General features: G+C 42.5%; 1 protein-coding gene across 3 annotated transcripts in view; it reads left to right on the plus strand.

Annotated features, from left to right (window-relative positions):
* The first annotated feature begins 258 nt into the window (after positions 1-258).
* The window catches only part of MAP1B (microtubule associated protein 1B), a 66,224-nt gene continuing 52,363 nt past the window's right edge, over positions 259-14,119 (plus strand). For all 3 annotated transcript variants that reach the window (XM_086479253.1, XM_086479254.1, XM_086479255.1), the window contains exons 1-2: positions 259-436; positions 5,258-5,359. In XM_086479253.1, the coding sequence (XP_086335379.1) occupies positions 259-436; positions 5,258-5,359 (280 nt within the window). The remainder of the gene's footprint in view (positions 437-5,257; positions 5,360-14,119) is intronic.

The raw sequence follows: 14,119 nt of genomic DNA on the forward strand, positions 1-14,119 counted from the left end.
CGCGGGGAGGATTTGCCGCAGATGACATCAGCCGTGGATGCTGGAAACGCGGCGGCGGCGCGGGGATGCGCCGGCTCCCCCCCCTTCCTCCTCCTCCTCCTCCTCCTCGCCAGGTCCCTGCCCTGCACCGTCTCCGTATAAAAGCGCCGCCGCCTCCCCACCCGCCCTCATTCTCTCCCTGCCGCCTGCGGAACCGCCGCCGAGCAGCCCTTCTCCCCTCAGCGACGCGGAGCCGCGGGGCGGAGCGGGGCGGCGGCGATGGCCACCGTGGTGGTGGAAGTGGACTCGGAGCCCTCCTGCAGCATCCCCAACCCCGCTGCACCCTCGCCTAGCCTCTCCCACCGCTTCCTGGACAGCAAGTTTTACCTGCTGGTGGTCATCGGCGAGCTGGTGACCGAGGAGCACCTGCGTCGGGCCATCGCCAACATCGAGCGAGGTGAGGCGGCGGGGAGCGGGGACGCCGCCGGCAGCGCCGCGGCACCCCCCCCGCCGGCGCCTTCCCCCTCCTCGGACGCGGCGGGGACTCACCCCCCCACCCACCCACCGCACGAAGGGCACGGGGCACTCGAGCCGCCAAGTCGCGGTCTCCGCTTCTTTATTCCACGAGGGTCCCGCCGCAGCGCCCCCGCCTCCGCCTCCCCCCCGCCCCATCCTCTCCCGGTGGGGTGCGGGCGCTGCGGACCAACGGCTGGGGGCCGGGCCCCGCTGCCGCCCGCACAGAGAGCCGCAGCGGGCTGCCCCGCCAGCCCGGCAGCGAGCCCCCTGCCCGCCATTGTTGGGGCGGAGGTGCCGGGGCGGGAGCCCAGCGCCCCCGCCGCCGAGCCCGTCTGCCCGGAGACACCGGCGGTGGGCGTGGCGCAGTCCGCACTGCGGTCCCTATGGCAGCCCGGAGCGGACAAAGGGCGGCCGCGGCGCCGGCGGCAAGCGCGGCTGGGGATGGGTTGGGCGGGGGCTGCGGGGCGGTGGCTGCCGCTGCTGCCCGCGAACCCCCGTCCCCTGCCGCCAAACCGGCGGGATTCGGGGCGTTTTCCTCCTCGGCAGCAACGAGGGGGAGCGCAGCCGTGCCTTTGTGTTTAACTTTGGGCAGTGAGACTTTTCTCTTGACTGGAGAATTTTTCAGGACTCAAGCTTTGCGTGCACACACACACATACACACATATATATATCAATAAAGAAAATCCATATGGCTGACAAGGCTAATACCTGAGCGCTCAGCCTAATTATTGTCTGGTGACGGGCTGCTTTGACGCCCTGTTTATTTGTCCTTTTCTTAAGACGGTGATACAGGAATGTATCGCAAGTGAAATGACAGTTTTGTAAGTTCTCGATGTGGTTTCTCATACAATAGATTGCAGCGTACATGCAGTGGGGAAAAAAAGCCCTGTTGCAGTAATAGTGGTATGAAGCACAAAGAAAATTATTGCCGGACCTTATAGTTTGCTAAACTCAATTGATACCTGATTTTGTAACGTGTTTTTCTTCTGGGCTGGTAAAATCAGAGATTTCAGAAACCTGCTATTGTTAAAGGGAAGGAAGAGACCCTGGAACGGGGAATTGGTAGCAGCCTTGTCATGTAGGTGTGGTTCAGCAGTCCAGCTAGGACTTCGTTTGTCCCTATTGTTGCTTTCTCAAGCATTGTTGCTTTAGTTGGCTACTTCTCTTGATTCTTTTTCATGACTGTTTGTGGTAAAGGGCTGCCTCATCACAGCTAACCAGCTTCACCATGACCTGTTCATCTTTATTGCTACCATTGTCTCCTAGGGAGAACCACTGAGGCAGATGCTTTGTCATTCAGAGCCTTCAGCATTGCACTTTCTTAATGCTATCTATTTTTTGGTTGTCTCTGAAGTGAATCGGCTACATTTTTAATTAAATTTCAAAAATTATAAAGCAAATGGATAAAACTTCTTCCCTCAAGACAGCTGATGTCATCCTTCCTCTGAAGAAATGCTCTTCAGTCTCTTCTTGAAGCTTCTATTGTACAGTTGCTGCTGCATAGCTCTGGTGCTGCTACCTCCAGTGTAACACCCACTTACAGTTTTAGATGTTCAGAGGGAATGCTTTGGCCTTTTTATTCATCATTTTGGATTAGAAGTCACCTCGCTGCTCCTGGTGTCAGATGATCTGATTGAGATTTTTGCCTGCTAGGAAAACCTTGATCAAATTTTGAGGTGCATTTTTCTGGATGAGTACACTCGGAGTCTGAAGCTCTATCTGCGTGAGGAAAATACAGGCTCGACTAATCTCATTCTCTTTGGAAAGCATGCTGTAGTCTGGAAAACCCTGCTTCTTTCAACCTCTATTCTCAATAGAGCCTTGAATGTGTTTGGGGTTCTTGATAACTCTGCCTCACTGTCTTTTCTGGTACATCTCCTGAGTACCATCACTGAATACTGTGGATTCTGCGCCAAACTGCAGAGCAACGTGTCAAAGAAAACATCTGCTGATAACACATCAGTGGCGTGATGCTACGCAACCTGGTGGAATGCAGAGTCATTTCTTAATATATCATGAAGAGGGAATGGTGTGGTGAGATGCATTTTCAGTAATCACATTTGGGATGTGACTTTGCTAAGAGGGCAATCCTCCAACCCACTGTCCGTCAAGAAAAAAGAGAGGAGTGAAGTGAAAGCTTCAAGATTTTTCCACTGATTTGGCAAATGCTACTGAGTGTGCCCCGCCTGCTGTCTGATTAGTCCTGTGTCTGGTGGCATTGCACTCCTAAGACTGCAAAACGAAATAGCTCTAGTTCAGCCATGCTTCCAGTAGTTATGTCCATGCTGTTAATGATCTACATCATTGGACTGACCTTGGATTTTAGTTGCAGATTTACCTCTGTTCTACTCAAGCCTGATTTGGTTATATAATACATTATGCTGCTTTATAATGTACATGCATATTTTTTGCATCCAGACTGCTGAATCATGCAGCTGCAGGTTTGGGATATTCTATCCAAAACCCCAGCTTTAGCTACCGTGTACATGGGATATTTAGGCTTTTTGTTGGGTTTTTTTTGTTTGTTTATTTTGCATCAAGTCCTGTATTTTGGACATTGTCTGGCTCAGCAGTCTTGCCTATGCGTAATCAGAATCTTATCCCTACAGAAAATTTGGATTCATGACAGAAGCAGCTACAGATAGTGGACAGGCCCTATCACTAGCAGCATTGCTGAATCATAGTCCATATTGCTTAACTGACCTCCAGAAGACTTTGTAGTCTCCACACACAAGCTTGCTGTCAGAAGCCAATGAGCCACTTATCTTCAAGCTTCTTGAAGTTCAGCGCTCATCCATTCAACATACTTCAGCTTCATGATCAATGTCAGTTTACTAGTCATAGTTTTCATATGCACTGTACATGCATGGTATTATCATCTTTACTTTCTTGCTGTCAAATATTCCAACACCTGGAAAACTTTAAAGCCTGTTGAGCTGTATTTGTCTGCCAAAACTATGCCCCAAAAAAGCACCATATGGCGTTTACGAGGTTTTTGAGAAATGAAAATAAGGAGACTTGCAGAAGAGATTCACTGCTTGTGCCTCTGAACAATGATGCATCAGTCAGGAAGTGGAGGTGGCCGGTTATAGCTCAGTTATTTTTCTCTTGAGTGGTTATGAAACACAGGCAATACTGCATTTCCAAAATTTAGAATTTCAAATGGCAGCTACTTAATGGCTTGTAACATATCCCAGTAGTAAGCATGTTCCTACCTGGACTGGGATGCTGACAAGGAAGAGCCCTGTATGAATTCTTCCTGGAGAGGCTTCAGGCTCTTGAAATGCAGATATTCATATTTGCATGGAGAATTTACCCAGACCTGCAATGAGAGACCGACACTGCCGATCTGGTTTCTCTGCTCTTCCCCCTCTTTCTCCTCTTCATCCTTCAGCCCGACAACATGGCTTCTGCCAGCGCGAGTCCTGATGGTTCTGTTGCTGTGAAAGAGAATATAGCATGGGAAGTAGCGTTGACAGTAACGTTCACAGCCTGAAACCATGACAGAGTTACCAGCAGGAGTGTTAATGCACATCTCATGGTGAGGGGTTGGCCCCACACCTCTTCAGGCATCTCCTCACTAGACCCCGAAGTGGTTTAATTCAACAATTTCATGCAAAAGGCATGGTCAGGCATGTGGGGAGGGGCCACCAGATACTTCCTCACCTGCAGTCCCTTCTGTGTTTTTGCCAGCTAATTTGTATAAGTCTAATGATGTTCCTTTAGAAAAAAAAAAAATCACTGCAATGTTGGTGTTCAAAATTGCACACCAGTACCTGGACTTACCTGTAGTGCCTTTGTAATGTAATGTAATGTAATGCCTGCTCATTATTTTTCAAAACTAGAAGATTTTTCAGAACAACTTCAAACCAAGAAAATTACAGAAAAATGTTAAGCATGTTCTGGGGGTTTTTTTTGCTTGTTTGGTTTTGTGTTGGTTTTTTGTTTATTTGGTTGTTTTTTTTATTTAGTCATCAAAGTCTTATGGAAGGAAACTATAAATTTGTCTTTTGTCTGCAATGATTTTTTTTTCTGGTCAAATTTCAATCCTTAAAAATATATTTTGGAATAATACATTTTTTGATCATGTATGTGTCAAGTGTCTCACTTTCTAAATAGCTGGGGGGAAAAAATGGTAGGGAACAGAAATGTGCCGTTTAGTTTTTAAAAGAAAAAGGTCAAGCATAGCATTTTAAATCTCAAAACTAGAATATTGATACTTCGTAAATAAAAGGTCACTTACGTTTTAGTTTACAATATGCGATGTTTCAAAGCTTTTGAATGAGGAACTCAGCAATTTAATACTTTGTATTTAAATACTAATTTGCAACATGCTAGGTGATGCTGTCTTTTATGTCTTTTATTTTTTTTATCACAGGAACAAGTACAATAATGGTCCTGCAATGTGACTAAAGTGTCCTCAGAGTGATTCATTCTTTTAGTTTTGTAAATCAGTGTATTGCCATTTTAAAATTAATTCAGGGGCATCGGTAACTTCTCGTGGCAACTGGGATGTGGGACCAGCAGTCCTAAAACTGGTACCTTGAAGGATGGTCACCTTTTCCTTGTGATTGCTGTCCAGAGTGCTCCTTCTGAGCACTCAGTCACTTGCCAAAAAATAGCTGTGTGCCTTCAAAGGAGGAGAGGCTGGGTTTGGAATTTAGAAATGTGCAAATAGCATGAATGCAAATGGAGAAATACTCAGTTAAAACTTCCAGTGCTCATGTGTCAAGCTAGATGTGTTTTGTATTTTGAATTTTAGGAATCCGATCATGGGACACAAACTTGATTGAATGCAACTTGGATCAAGAACTGAAACTTTTTGTGTCTCGCCATTCAGCTCGATTCTCTCCTGAAGTGAGAGGTGAGTTTTTGGAAGTGTTTGATAAAGGTTTTTTGCAGGTTTGTTTGTTTGTTTGTTTTTTAAGAGCAGAATTAATGAATGCACTCTGGAATTGTATGGCCCACTTTCATTTGTGATTCTTTACAATGAATAGTTTTTTCTTTTATTTTAAAATATGGCTTGAGAACTATAACTAGTTCAAACTTTCTCACAACATAACTTTAAAATAATGAGCCTTTTAGTTTAGCTTCATGTGTGTCATGATTACTTTGGTAGTAGATGTTAGTTTTAGGGATGCATTAGAGTTAATAAAATTCAATTTTTGACTGAACAAAACCTTGTTTACGTAGCACTAGTTTAGTAGTCCCAGAGACTGAAGCTTATCATGGTAGGTAGAGTACCTACAAAAAAATAACCTGAAAGGTTACCTCTACCATTTGAGAGCCAGAAAAGGTGTCACGGCTGTTGTGCAAGCGTGGCTTAAGCCCCATCTTTCTTCCCAAAGGGACTTTTGGACTTTTCTGTTTCTTCAAAAGCTGAGGGATGGAGGGTCTACCTTGGCTCATCACAGGAGCTATTTTTGGCTTCTATGAGGAAATCAGAAATTTACAGGCCTCATAAGACTAAATCTCTTTTGCTGCCTTCAAGCCTGTCCTCCCTTTAGAGGATTCATACCATAAAGCAAAACAAAACGAAAAAAAGTCCAATTTTGTGAAGTGTAAAATTTTTTTAGTTGGTTGCATGGGAATCAAGTATTTGGTAAGTTTTCTAATGCCTCATTGCATTAACACAAATGCTGAGTGAGCATGCATGAAATTAATCATGTTTTCTTGTAAAAATATATACTTTCTCAAAGGAGCAGACATTGCTTTTGTTGGTGAAATTATTGTGACCGTGTGCACATTGACTAGTATAACCTTGTACTGACAAGTGTTACAAATTCTAGGTTCAGGAACATCTCTTAAGTGTGGTGGAAAAGGGCTATGAAATGTTCTGTCATGCTACTAAATCACATTCCTAGGGTCAGTTGATATACGCTGTTGACCAAGACATCCCGATGTCTTGCTAGCATGACGGCATTGGCCTGATGGTTTCAAGTAATGTCTTGTGCAACTAATTCTTCCACTTGCAGCATAGGTTATAGCAGTCTTTGCCATATCTCCTTATATGTATAGAGAGTAAAACATTGACAGAGGTAAAAAAAAAAAGGGGGGGGTGGGGGGTGAGAACAAAACCAACAGCCTCTATGATTCTTCCCCTGGTTTCCAAACCGTCAGAACCAATATAACAATACTCAGTGTGAAGATTTGGAGTCAAGGCATGTAATTTCTGATTTACATGTAAGTAAACTCAGGCCCAGAATGTGTATCTTTGATTGCAGTTTAAATGTCATGAAGCCGATTCAACTTCTCGGTGACACTAGATGCTTTGTTTTACAAAGAGGGTATTCTGATAAGTGAAATTAGTAGAATTTATCTTTATGGAATGTAAGATGCAATGTATCCCATTTTTAACATCTATGTGTTTTACTTTAAAACTTTAGGGACAAAAAAGATCCTGTGCTTCTCCTTTAGTAAAAATATTCCAGCATGCCTAATATTTTTTCCTGTCTTGTCTAGATGATATATCCTGATACCATTGCATGAATTAAAATAAGCAAATACTCTGCTTTCATATGATAAATAAAATAAGATTATGCACCACTTTTTCAACAGAATGATTATAGAATCCTCTAGGAATTTTTCTCTAGGAACTGTATTTTTGGTTAATTTTTTTTTCCTGTTTGTCTAGACTTGCCTATTTAGTCTGTCATTGTGTTGAATTACAGCTTAATTGCATGTGACTGGAATTCATCAACATCTCTGTGACAAGCAGTAATGAATGTGTTTTTCACCACTGCTCAATCTTTAAACAATAAACTGCCGAAATCTATATTGAAAGAGCATTAAGGGAGCCTGAAACTTGGATAAAGGGAACATCCAGGAATAAAGCTAGCCCCGTTGACCAATTTCTTGTCTAAGATTTTGTGGGGAAGCCCATTGGCACCTTCAGAATCCCACTGCACACATCAGAAGATCGTTTATTTTAGTTTCTCTCTGTGGTTCTCTGATGTTGAATCTGCATGAGGCTCCTTTGTATCCTCTCTACTGTTCGGTAGGGAGAAGGGGGGTTTTTGTTGACATTTTAAAATAAAATTTCAGAGTGTTTACTATCTGTTACAACGGCTAAATATTGAATTTTGAGTGTTTAACTTGTGAAATGGTCAATGTTCATACTAAAGAGATGATTGTAAGTACATATTCCCTTATGGTCCCAAACTCAGAAATTCTGCGGAATTTGGGTAACTAGGTGACCTTTCGTCCAAGGAAAATATTCATCCAAGGTGACAGGGTAGTCTATGGGATGTAATTAAACAGCCTTTTTTTCAGTCCTTTAAGACTGGACTCTTTGTGCAAATTGCACTTAGGGACGGTTTACTCTTGAGGAAGGGTAGAGTCATCTACTCTGTCTGCACAGCTCCTGCTGTAGTCAGTTCTGACTGCTGACTGAAGACTGTTTGATTATAATGTTTAATTATGGTAATTGCAGTACCATCTCAGTACATGCTTGTAGGCTTCTCAAAGCTCAAGGATATGCACAGCAACAATGTGAAGGGTAGGGCTCTTTCTCTGAAAGGAAGCTTGGAGGAAATGGGACCAACCCTGTCTCCATGCCATATGCATGTGATCTCGAAGGACAGACGTGCAAGAGAATATGTCTGTCAAAGCATTCATCTATTTTCACTTGCGGAATTTGAGGTCTAATCCTTCTCCCTGTGTAGTGAATAGCAATGTACATATTGATACTGCAGGAAGCATGACCAGATCCCAACACTTCTTTGTCCTCTTTTGAAGGGAATGGATTGTCACAGTGGTATTTGTGCATCCTATATTCAGCTGCTGGACAATTTATGGATGATTTATGTTCCTGAAAGATAGGATTCAGAATGGAAATGCCAGCAGGTCTTTTCTGGTACCTTGTAAAGCAGCTGAGTTAGCAGACTCCTTAATAATATCAAATCTTGCAAAGATGTTGTTGTCAGGTGCTGGTGAAAAATGAGTAGCAGAGCTTATTAACTGGTTGCCAAGACAACATGCAACATGACTTAAAATGGGTACTCCAGTGCTTGTCTTTTTTTTCTGTCATGTACTGATCGCTTCCATCTTATATTAACATGACAATAACAAAAAAAATCAAACAATGAATGGTAACATGTACGTGCGGGAAAATCAACTGTGTGTCTGGTAGTGAGGCAGAGCAAGTGGAGAGTCTTGTAAGGAGCTCTATTGAAATTGCAGCTGTACTGACCAATCTTTCTTAATTAAAAAAAAGGTTTCAGCCACATGAGGCAGCTTCACAAAAGATCAAGTGAATGGGTTTTGGGGTGGGGGAGGATGAAGCCATTGAAAGCACTTCTGCAAGACTTCCACACCTGCCGTTTCGTCCCTCAACTTCTACCTGGGGACACTTCACTGTTGCATCAGTGCGTATTCAAGCACTTGTCTAGATGAAATCTGTTTTATTTAAATAGCTGTTCAGTAGCTACTCCCAGCTAACCTGCTGAGAAATACTGTCCAAACAATGCACTGTGGCTACTTTGTCCTGTTTTTATGAAGAATGTTTATCTGTGGAAGATGCTTTTCCTATCTTAGAAGTACTGGGAGGTCTCCTGTTGCTCGTTAAGTCGGCAGTTGGTGACTGCACTGGCTTAAGTGAGTCCTTCCTTACCTGTGCCCAAGACTATTTTCACCAGCCTGCTGGCAGCCAGGGGAGACTTGACAAAGTGCAAGATATGTTTGGTGTCCCCTCGGCAGCCACCTCCATCAGCAGCAGCAGTGGGCTTACCTCCTTCAGGCTGCCTAAAGAAGGTCATTGTTCTCTGAAACTGTCATTACCCCAAAAAGCCTTAACAGCTTTCATTCTGAAAGTTGCCATTTCAAAAGTTACTGTTTAGGACTATTAGTACCCTGTAGAGAATTTTTGGCTCTGTGAATTTTGTTCATCAGTTCCCACAACCCCATACTTTGCTGAAGTGGTGTATAGTCCCATTGCCTTTGTCAAAACAGATCTAAATCCAGTTACTATCACACCTAGTAGCTTGCAATGTGACCTCGTGGAGTCATTGATAAAATCCTAAAGCGATAGCTTTAGTGCTGTATTACTGAAAACTGCAGTGCATCAGAATTTGTCAAGCAAGTGTTCACAGGTACTTAAGCAAAACCAAGAGCTAAGAAGTCAAGACCAGATTTCTTCAGCTGGTATCACAGCACCATCACTAAGTGCCTAGTAATTAATTTTGCTTAAAATCTCAAGTAGTCTGATATGCACATTTAGGGGCATCCTATAAATATGATTCTTCAGCTATTAGAGACTATGATAGCTGGATTAGCTATCGAGTGGAGTCATTTTAGCCTATTAGATGGTTGGAGAGGTTAATTTTGATTGGCTACCAGACTTGTTTTGTGTCTCAAAGTATTTGTGCTTTGGAAGAAAGAAAATGGAGGCAGAATAGGAGCGGGGAATTGAGCTGACTCATGCTGCTGCTGCTGTGAATGGTGTCCCCCCAGGGCGTTGCTGCCATCAGTCCAGGGCTGCAGCAGTGGGGCTGCCCAGCGGTGCGAGGCCAGGGAGCCCCTGTGTCCTTGTGGGGTAATCAGCTGGGGGTCACATGCAGTGCTCTTATCCGCCCACGAGCTATTTTTTGTGGGGGATTTTGGTGGGTCAGGAGAGGATTACAGTGTAACAGCCTATATGTTCAGATACGTGAGTTGTCAAAGTCCTCCTTTCTTAGTAATAGCCAAATTCCAGAGATGTGCTAATAAGTGACTTTATCTTTTTTTCAGTGAATAAATTGTTGCACTTAGGTGACAATCGTTCTGGCACTGACTTCCATTTATGCCTTTTTAGGAATGATCTCAAAATTAGCATGAATTTACGTTGCTGCCAAAACACCAGTACCTGCTGATGCTAAGCTGTTAGCGTGAATCAGCAGAATGACTGAGAGGTTATTTTTAAATGCCTTGTATTGCGAGTACATACAATGAATTCAGTGGTCTTAGAATAGCCCATATTTCATGGGAACAGGTTTTCAACCTGTGTGAGGCAGCTACCAGAGGCAGGGGATTAAGTTAGTTGTGAATAATGTCAGAATTTTAACTCCTTTATGAAATTTGAATCCCTATTCCTCTCTATTAGGATGATAATTCAGCATACCTAATGGTATATTCACAAGGGTTATTCTGTTAAGGGTTGTTTTAACAAAAACTTACAGAATTATAATTCTTAATTTGTCCCTCACGAGACTCCCCAATGTTTCTTTCCAAACATTCTGTCTATGTGAAACACCTGAAATTGAAGACTTAAACAATATTTTTGAGTCTTGCAATGAGCAATATTTTTCTCAGATGTCTGTTTTTCTTAATTTTGTTAAGACTTATGTTTTTTAATTGCCTGGATTTTCTGTTACTTTCTGCTACAGTTTATAAAGCACTTGAGAGAAGTGTTTGTAATTAGACTTTATTATGAGAAAAGACTTGATTCAAAGGCCACTGAGATAATTGGATTAGACTTTGGATTAGAGGAAATACTATCTAGTATTTTTAAGGTAGAACAAGCACCAAATTTTCAGATAACGAGGGAGAAAGTCAGCGTTTTAACCTCTTCCTTGACAGATAAAATCGTTGCTTTATTTGCAGTGAGTTGCCTACCACTGCATTCAGTAATAGGACCAGACTCAGGGAAGAAGAGTTGAGACACTCCTTGTCTCTAGACTGAGTGGAATGGGAAGCACATGTTCATCCCTGTTGCCAACTGTAAAATGAGAGTTGCCACCATGGCTGCTGCTATCAGCCTTGCAACAGCGTGAGGAGCTCCAGCTGTCATGTACCTTGTAAAGACAAATGCAAGAGATGCATTAGTGCTGGCTGGAGATGCAGGTGTTTCTGTCTGTAGACTGCTTGGGGTATCCCATAGTACCTCTCAGTCCCTATGAGTAGGTAGGGAAGATATACTCTTTGGTCAGTAATAGTCACAAATAGAAAGCTGTGTAGTTCTGTAACAGAGGCCCCTGCTTTTACATCAAAGCACCAGATGGTCCCACCAAAAATACGTGATGGTTACTTTTGGCTTGTAGTTGCTGGTGGCAATCTGTTCAGAGAGTCAAGAAGAAAAGCCAGTGCTCTTAATGACCTGGGTTTGCATGCTGTCTGTGTGTGAAGCATAGACTCATAAATGTAAGGACATGACTCTTCTGGTTCCTGGCTTTTCTACTGCTTGGAATTAGTCTGTTTGTGACCCAAAACTTGTTTCTGATATTACTATTCAGTCCATTGAACAATATAATATGATCGTGCATTATATACACTTACATAAAAATGTCTGGTTTTGGCTTCTGGATTGATTCATGGCCTGTATGCTCCCTTTGTAATTAAATTGTTTAAACTGAAAGCAAGTTCTGAGCCAAGTAATCAGTTTCCTGCTGGGAATCTGGAAGAAATTTGGAGATTTGCTGTATTTTACAGGTGTCTAGTTTTTTTAGTTTCACACAGCATGTTACGTATTTGCAGAGTTGATGCTCCTCTAACTTCCAGTCCATTCCTGACTTGAGTCCTTTTCCCTGCTGCTATTGGAGACAGCTGGGCATCTATGAATTTACCTGTATCCTCACATGCTTTTTAGGCCTTCCTAGAGTGCTCTGACAATCAAATGAGTTTTTAACACAGTGCCTGCTGCTTTCCAGGGGAGTAGTAGTTAGTGTGGTGTATTCAGCCTAGGGCAATGTTCCAGTCCAGGCATGGAAACACTTTCTCCATTCTTGTCTTGACTTGCAGTCACAAAAAAGCAGGGATGACCTTAAAAGAAGGGATCACTCTAAAAGCTTTCTTTTACAATTGGAAGGGAAAGAGTGCTGGTACAAGGCAGCCCTATGTAGAGCTACCCATCAGCTCCAGGTGAGCTGGTCCCTCTACCCGGGACAGTCCAGCCCCAGAATTCAGTCCCTGGGAGCAGAATGATCTCATCAGTGATGGGCCTCTCAGAAGACTGCCAGGAGGGTCTTATCACGTCAGTATTTAGCTTTGCCACAGCTCTGAGTGGTTCTGAGACAACTTTGGTGTCTCTGCAAGGGCAGTTTTTGCATGGACAAAGCATAGGTCAAATGCTTTATTCTGTGACACTGACATCCAAAACTATTTTTCCATTTTCTTGACTTTTTTTTTTTTTAATTTCTTCAACTTATTTTAAGCATTATATCCTATTCCTTTCTGCTTTCCTAAAATAAGTGAAATGCTGGGTTTTGATATTAGCGGATGTTTTCAATACTACAGAGGAGTGTGTGTTCATCCTAGATGACACTTAGTCTTCTTCCTTTCCCCATGCTCTTCCTCCTGCACTCTTGCCACATGTCACAGTAAGTCATGGTAATTTAGTGGTAAAATGTGAATGGCATCCTGTCAGTACTGGCACTTCCATGCTTGCTGCCTTTCTTGGAGCCACACCATAGCTAACAACAAAGGAATGTTTACTTCTTTAGGAGATGAGTTTAGAAAAAGCTGTGGTCAGGGATGTCCCTGTTTGCAAATGATGTTTTGTACTTTTTCTTCCTTCTACTTCTGGCTTTCCTCTGCTATTAAATATGTTGGAGACTACTTCTGGCACTTCCAGCTTTTTTGCTGATCTTCCTTTTGAGCAGGTTGCTGTCTCTTTGTCAGCGATTGTTACCTTAATCTAGGCAACAATCAAATTAGATTTAGACCAAAGTCTTTGCTGAACCCCAGCAAGTATTACTCCCTGTACTATTGCGTGTCTGTGGCTTACTTGCAAAGATGGGACACTCTCAGAGAATATTAGGGCAATATTAGACCAACTCTTTTTCATTAGATGTCTAGGTAATCTGATTGTTTGGTAGGTGTGGAATGGACACAATAACAAAAAATCTCATTGATAATTATTGAGGGAAAAAAAAATGTTTTCAAACCGACAGAGATGGTTCTTAAATGAGCAGAGATGTAGCTTACGTGGCTCTGACTTCCCATAGTACTATGATAACAGTTACTGCTTTGTAAGTGGAGTTAACAGGACAGATATTCTCCAGTGAGATGACTGAGATCAAATCACAAATTGGCTGGGTAAAGCTTGGACTCACGGTTGCTATAGCTGATGGCACAATAACAAACAGATTCACTTTTGAGTTTGATGCTTTTTCAGATTTTAGTGTCAAAGGTTTAGACTCTGAATTTTTCACTAAATATTTAAAGAACTCTTGAGAGTAATTTTTGAGATCCTGTGAAATAAGAGGAAGCGTAGGAAAGTACGAGCAATCTCAGTCTTGCAGATCTATTCATATTTTCTCATTATCTCTGATCTCTTTTAAATTGTTACTATTTTCAAACATTATCCTTTTCCAGTCCAAAATTTAGTTGTAATACACATTTCGAGTTCAAAACTCAGCATCGTATTATGCAGTTACAACTACTTGGCTTAAAAAACTTGAAAAGAGCATTTTAAAAAAACCAAACAAACTAATGACCCACATCATGTTTTCTTACCCTTTCCCTTTTTTGGAAATCGCCTGCCATGGAATTATGCTCCCTCGTGCTTTTTTGCCAGTAGGTGGCATTCTCAATGCCCACACTCGCTACCGTGCTGTAAACAAGCACATACTAGTCAGTATCAATAGTTCTGTACTATTTTTAGGTCATAGTGCTTAATATGACACGTGTTTCTGTTTGCTCTGAGATCTTG

Source organism: Leptosomus discolor, chromosome Z (genome assembly GCF_034619465.1).
Source record: "Leptosomus discolor isolate bLepDis1 chromosome Z, bLepDis1.hap2, whole genome shotgun sequence".
Lineage (NCBI taxonomy): Eukaryota > Metazoa > Chordata > Aves > Leptosomiformes > Leptosomidae > Leptosomus > Leptosomus discolor.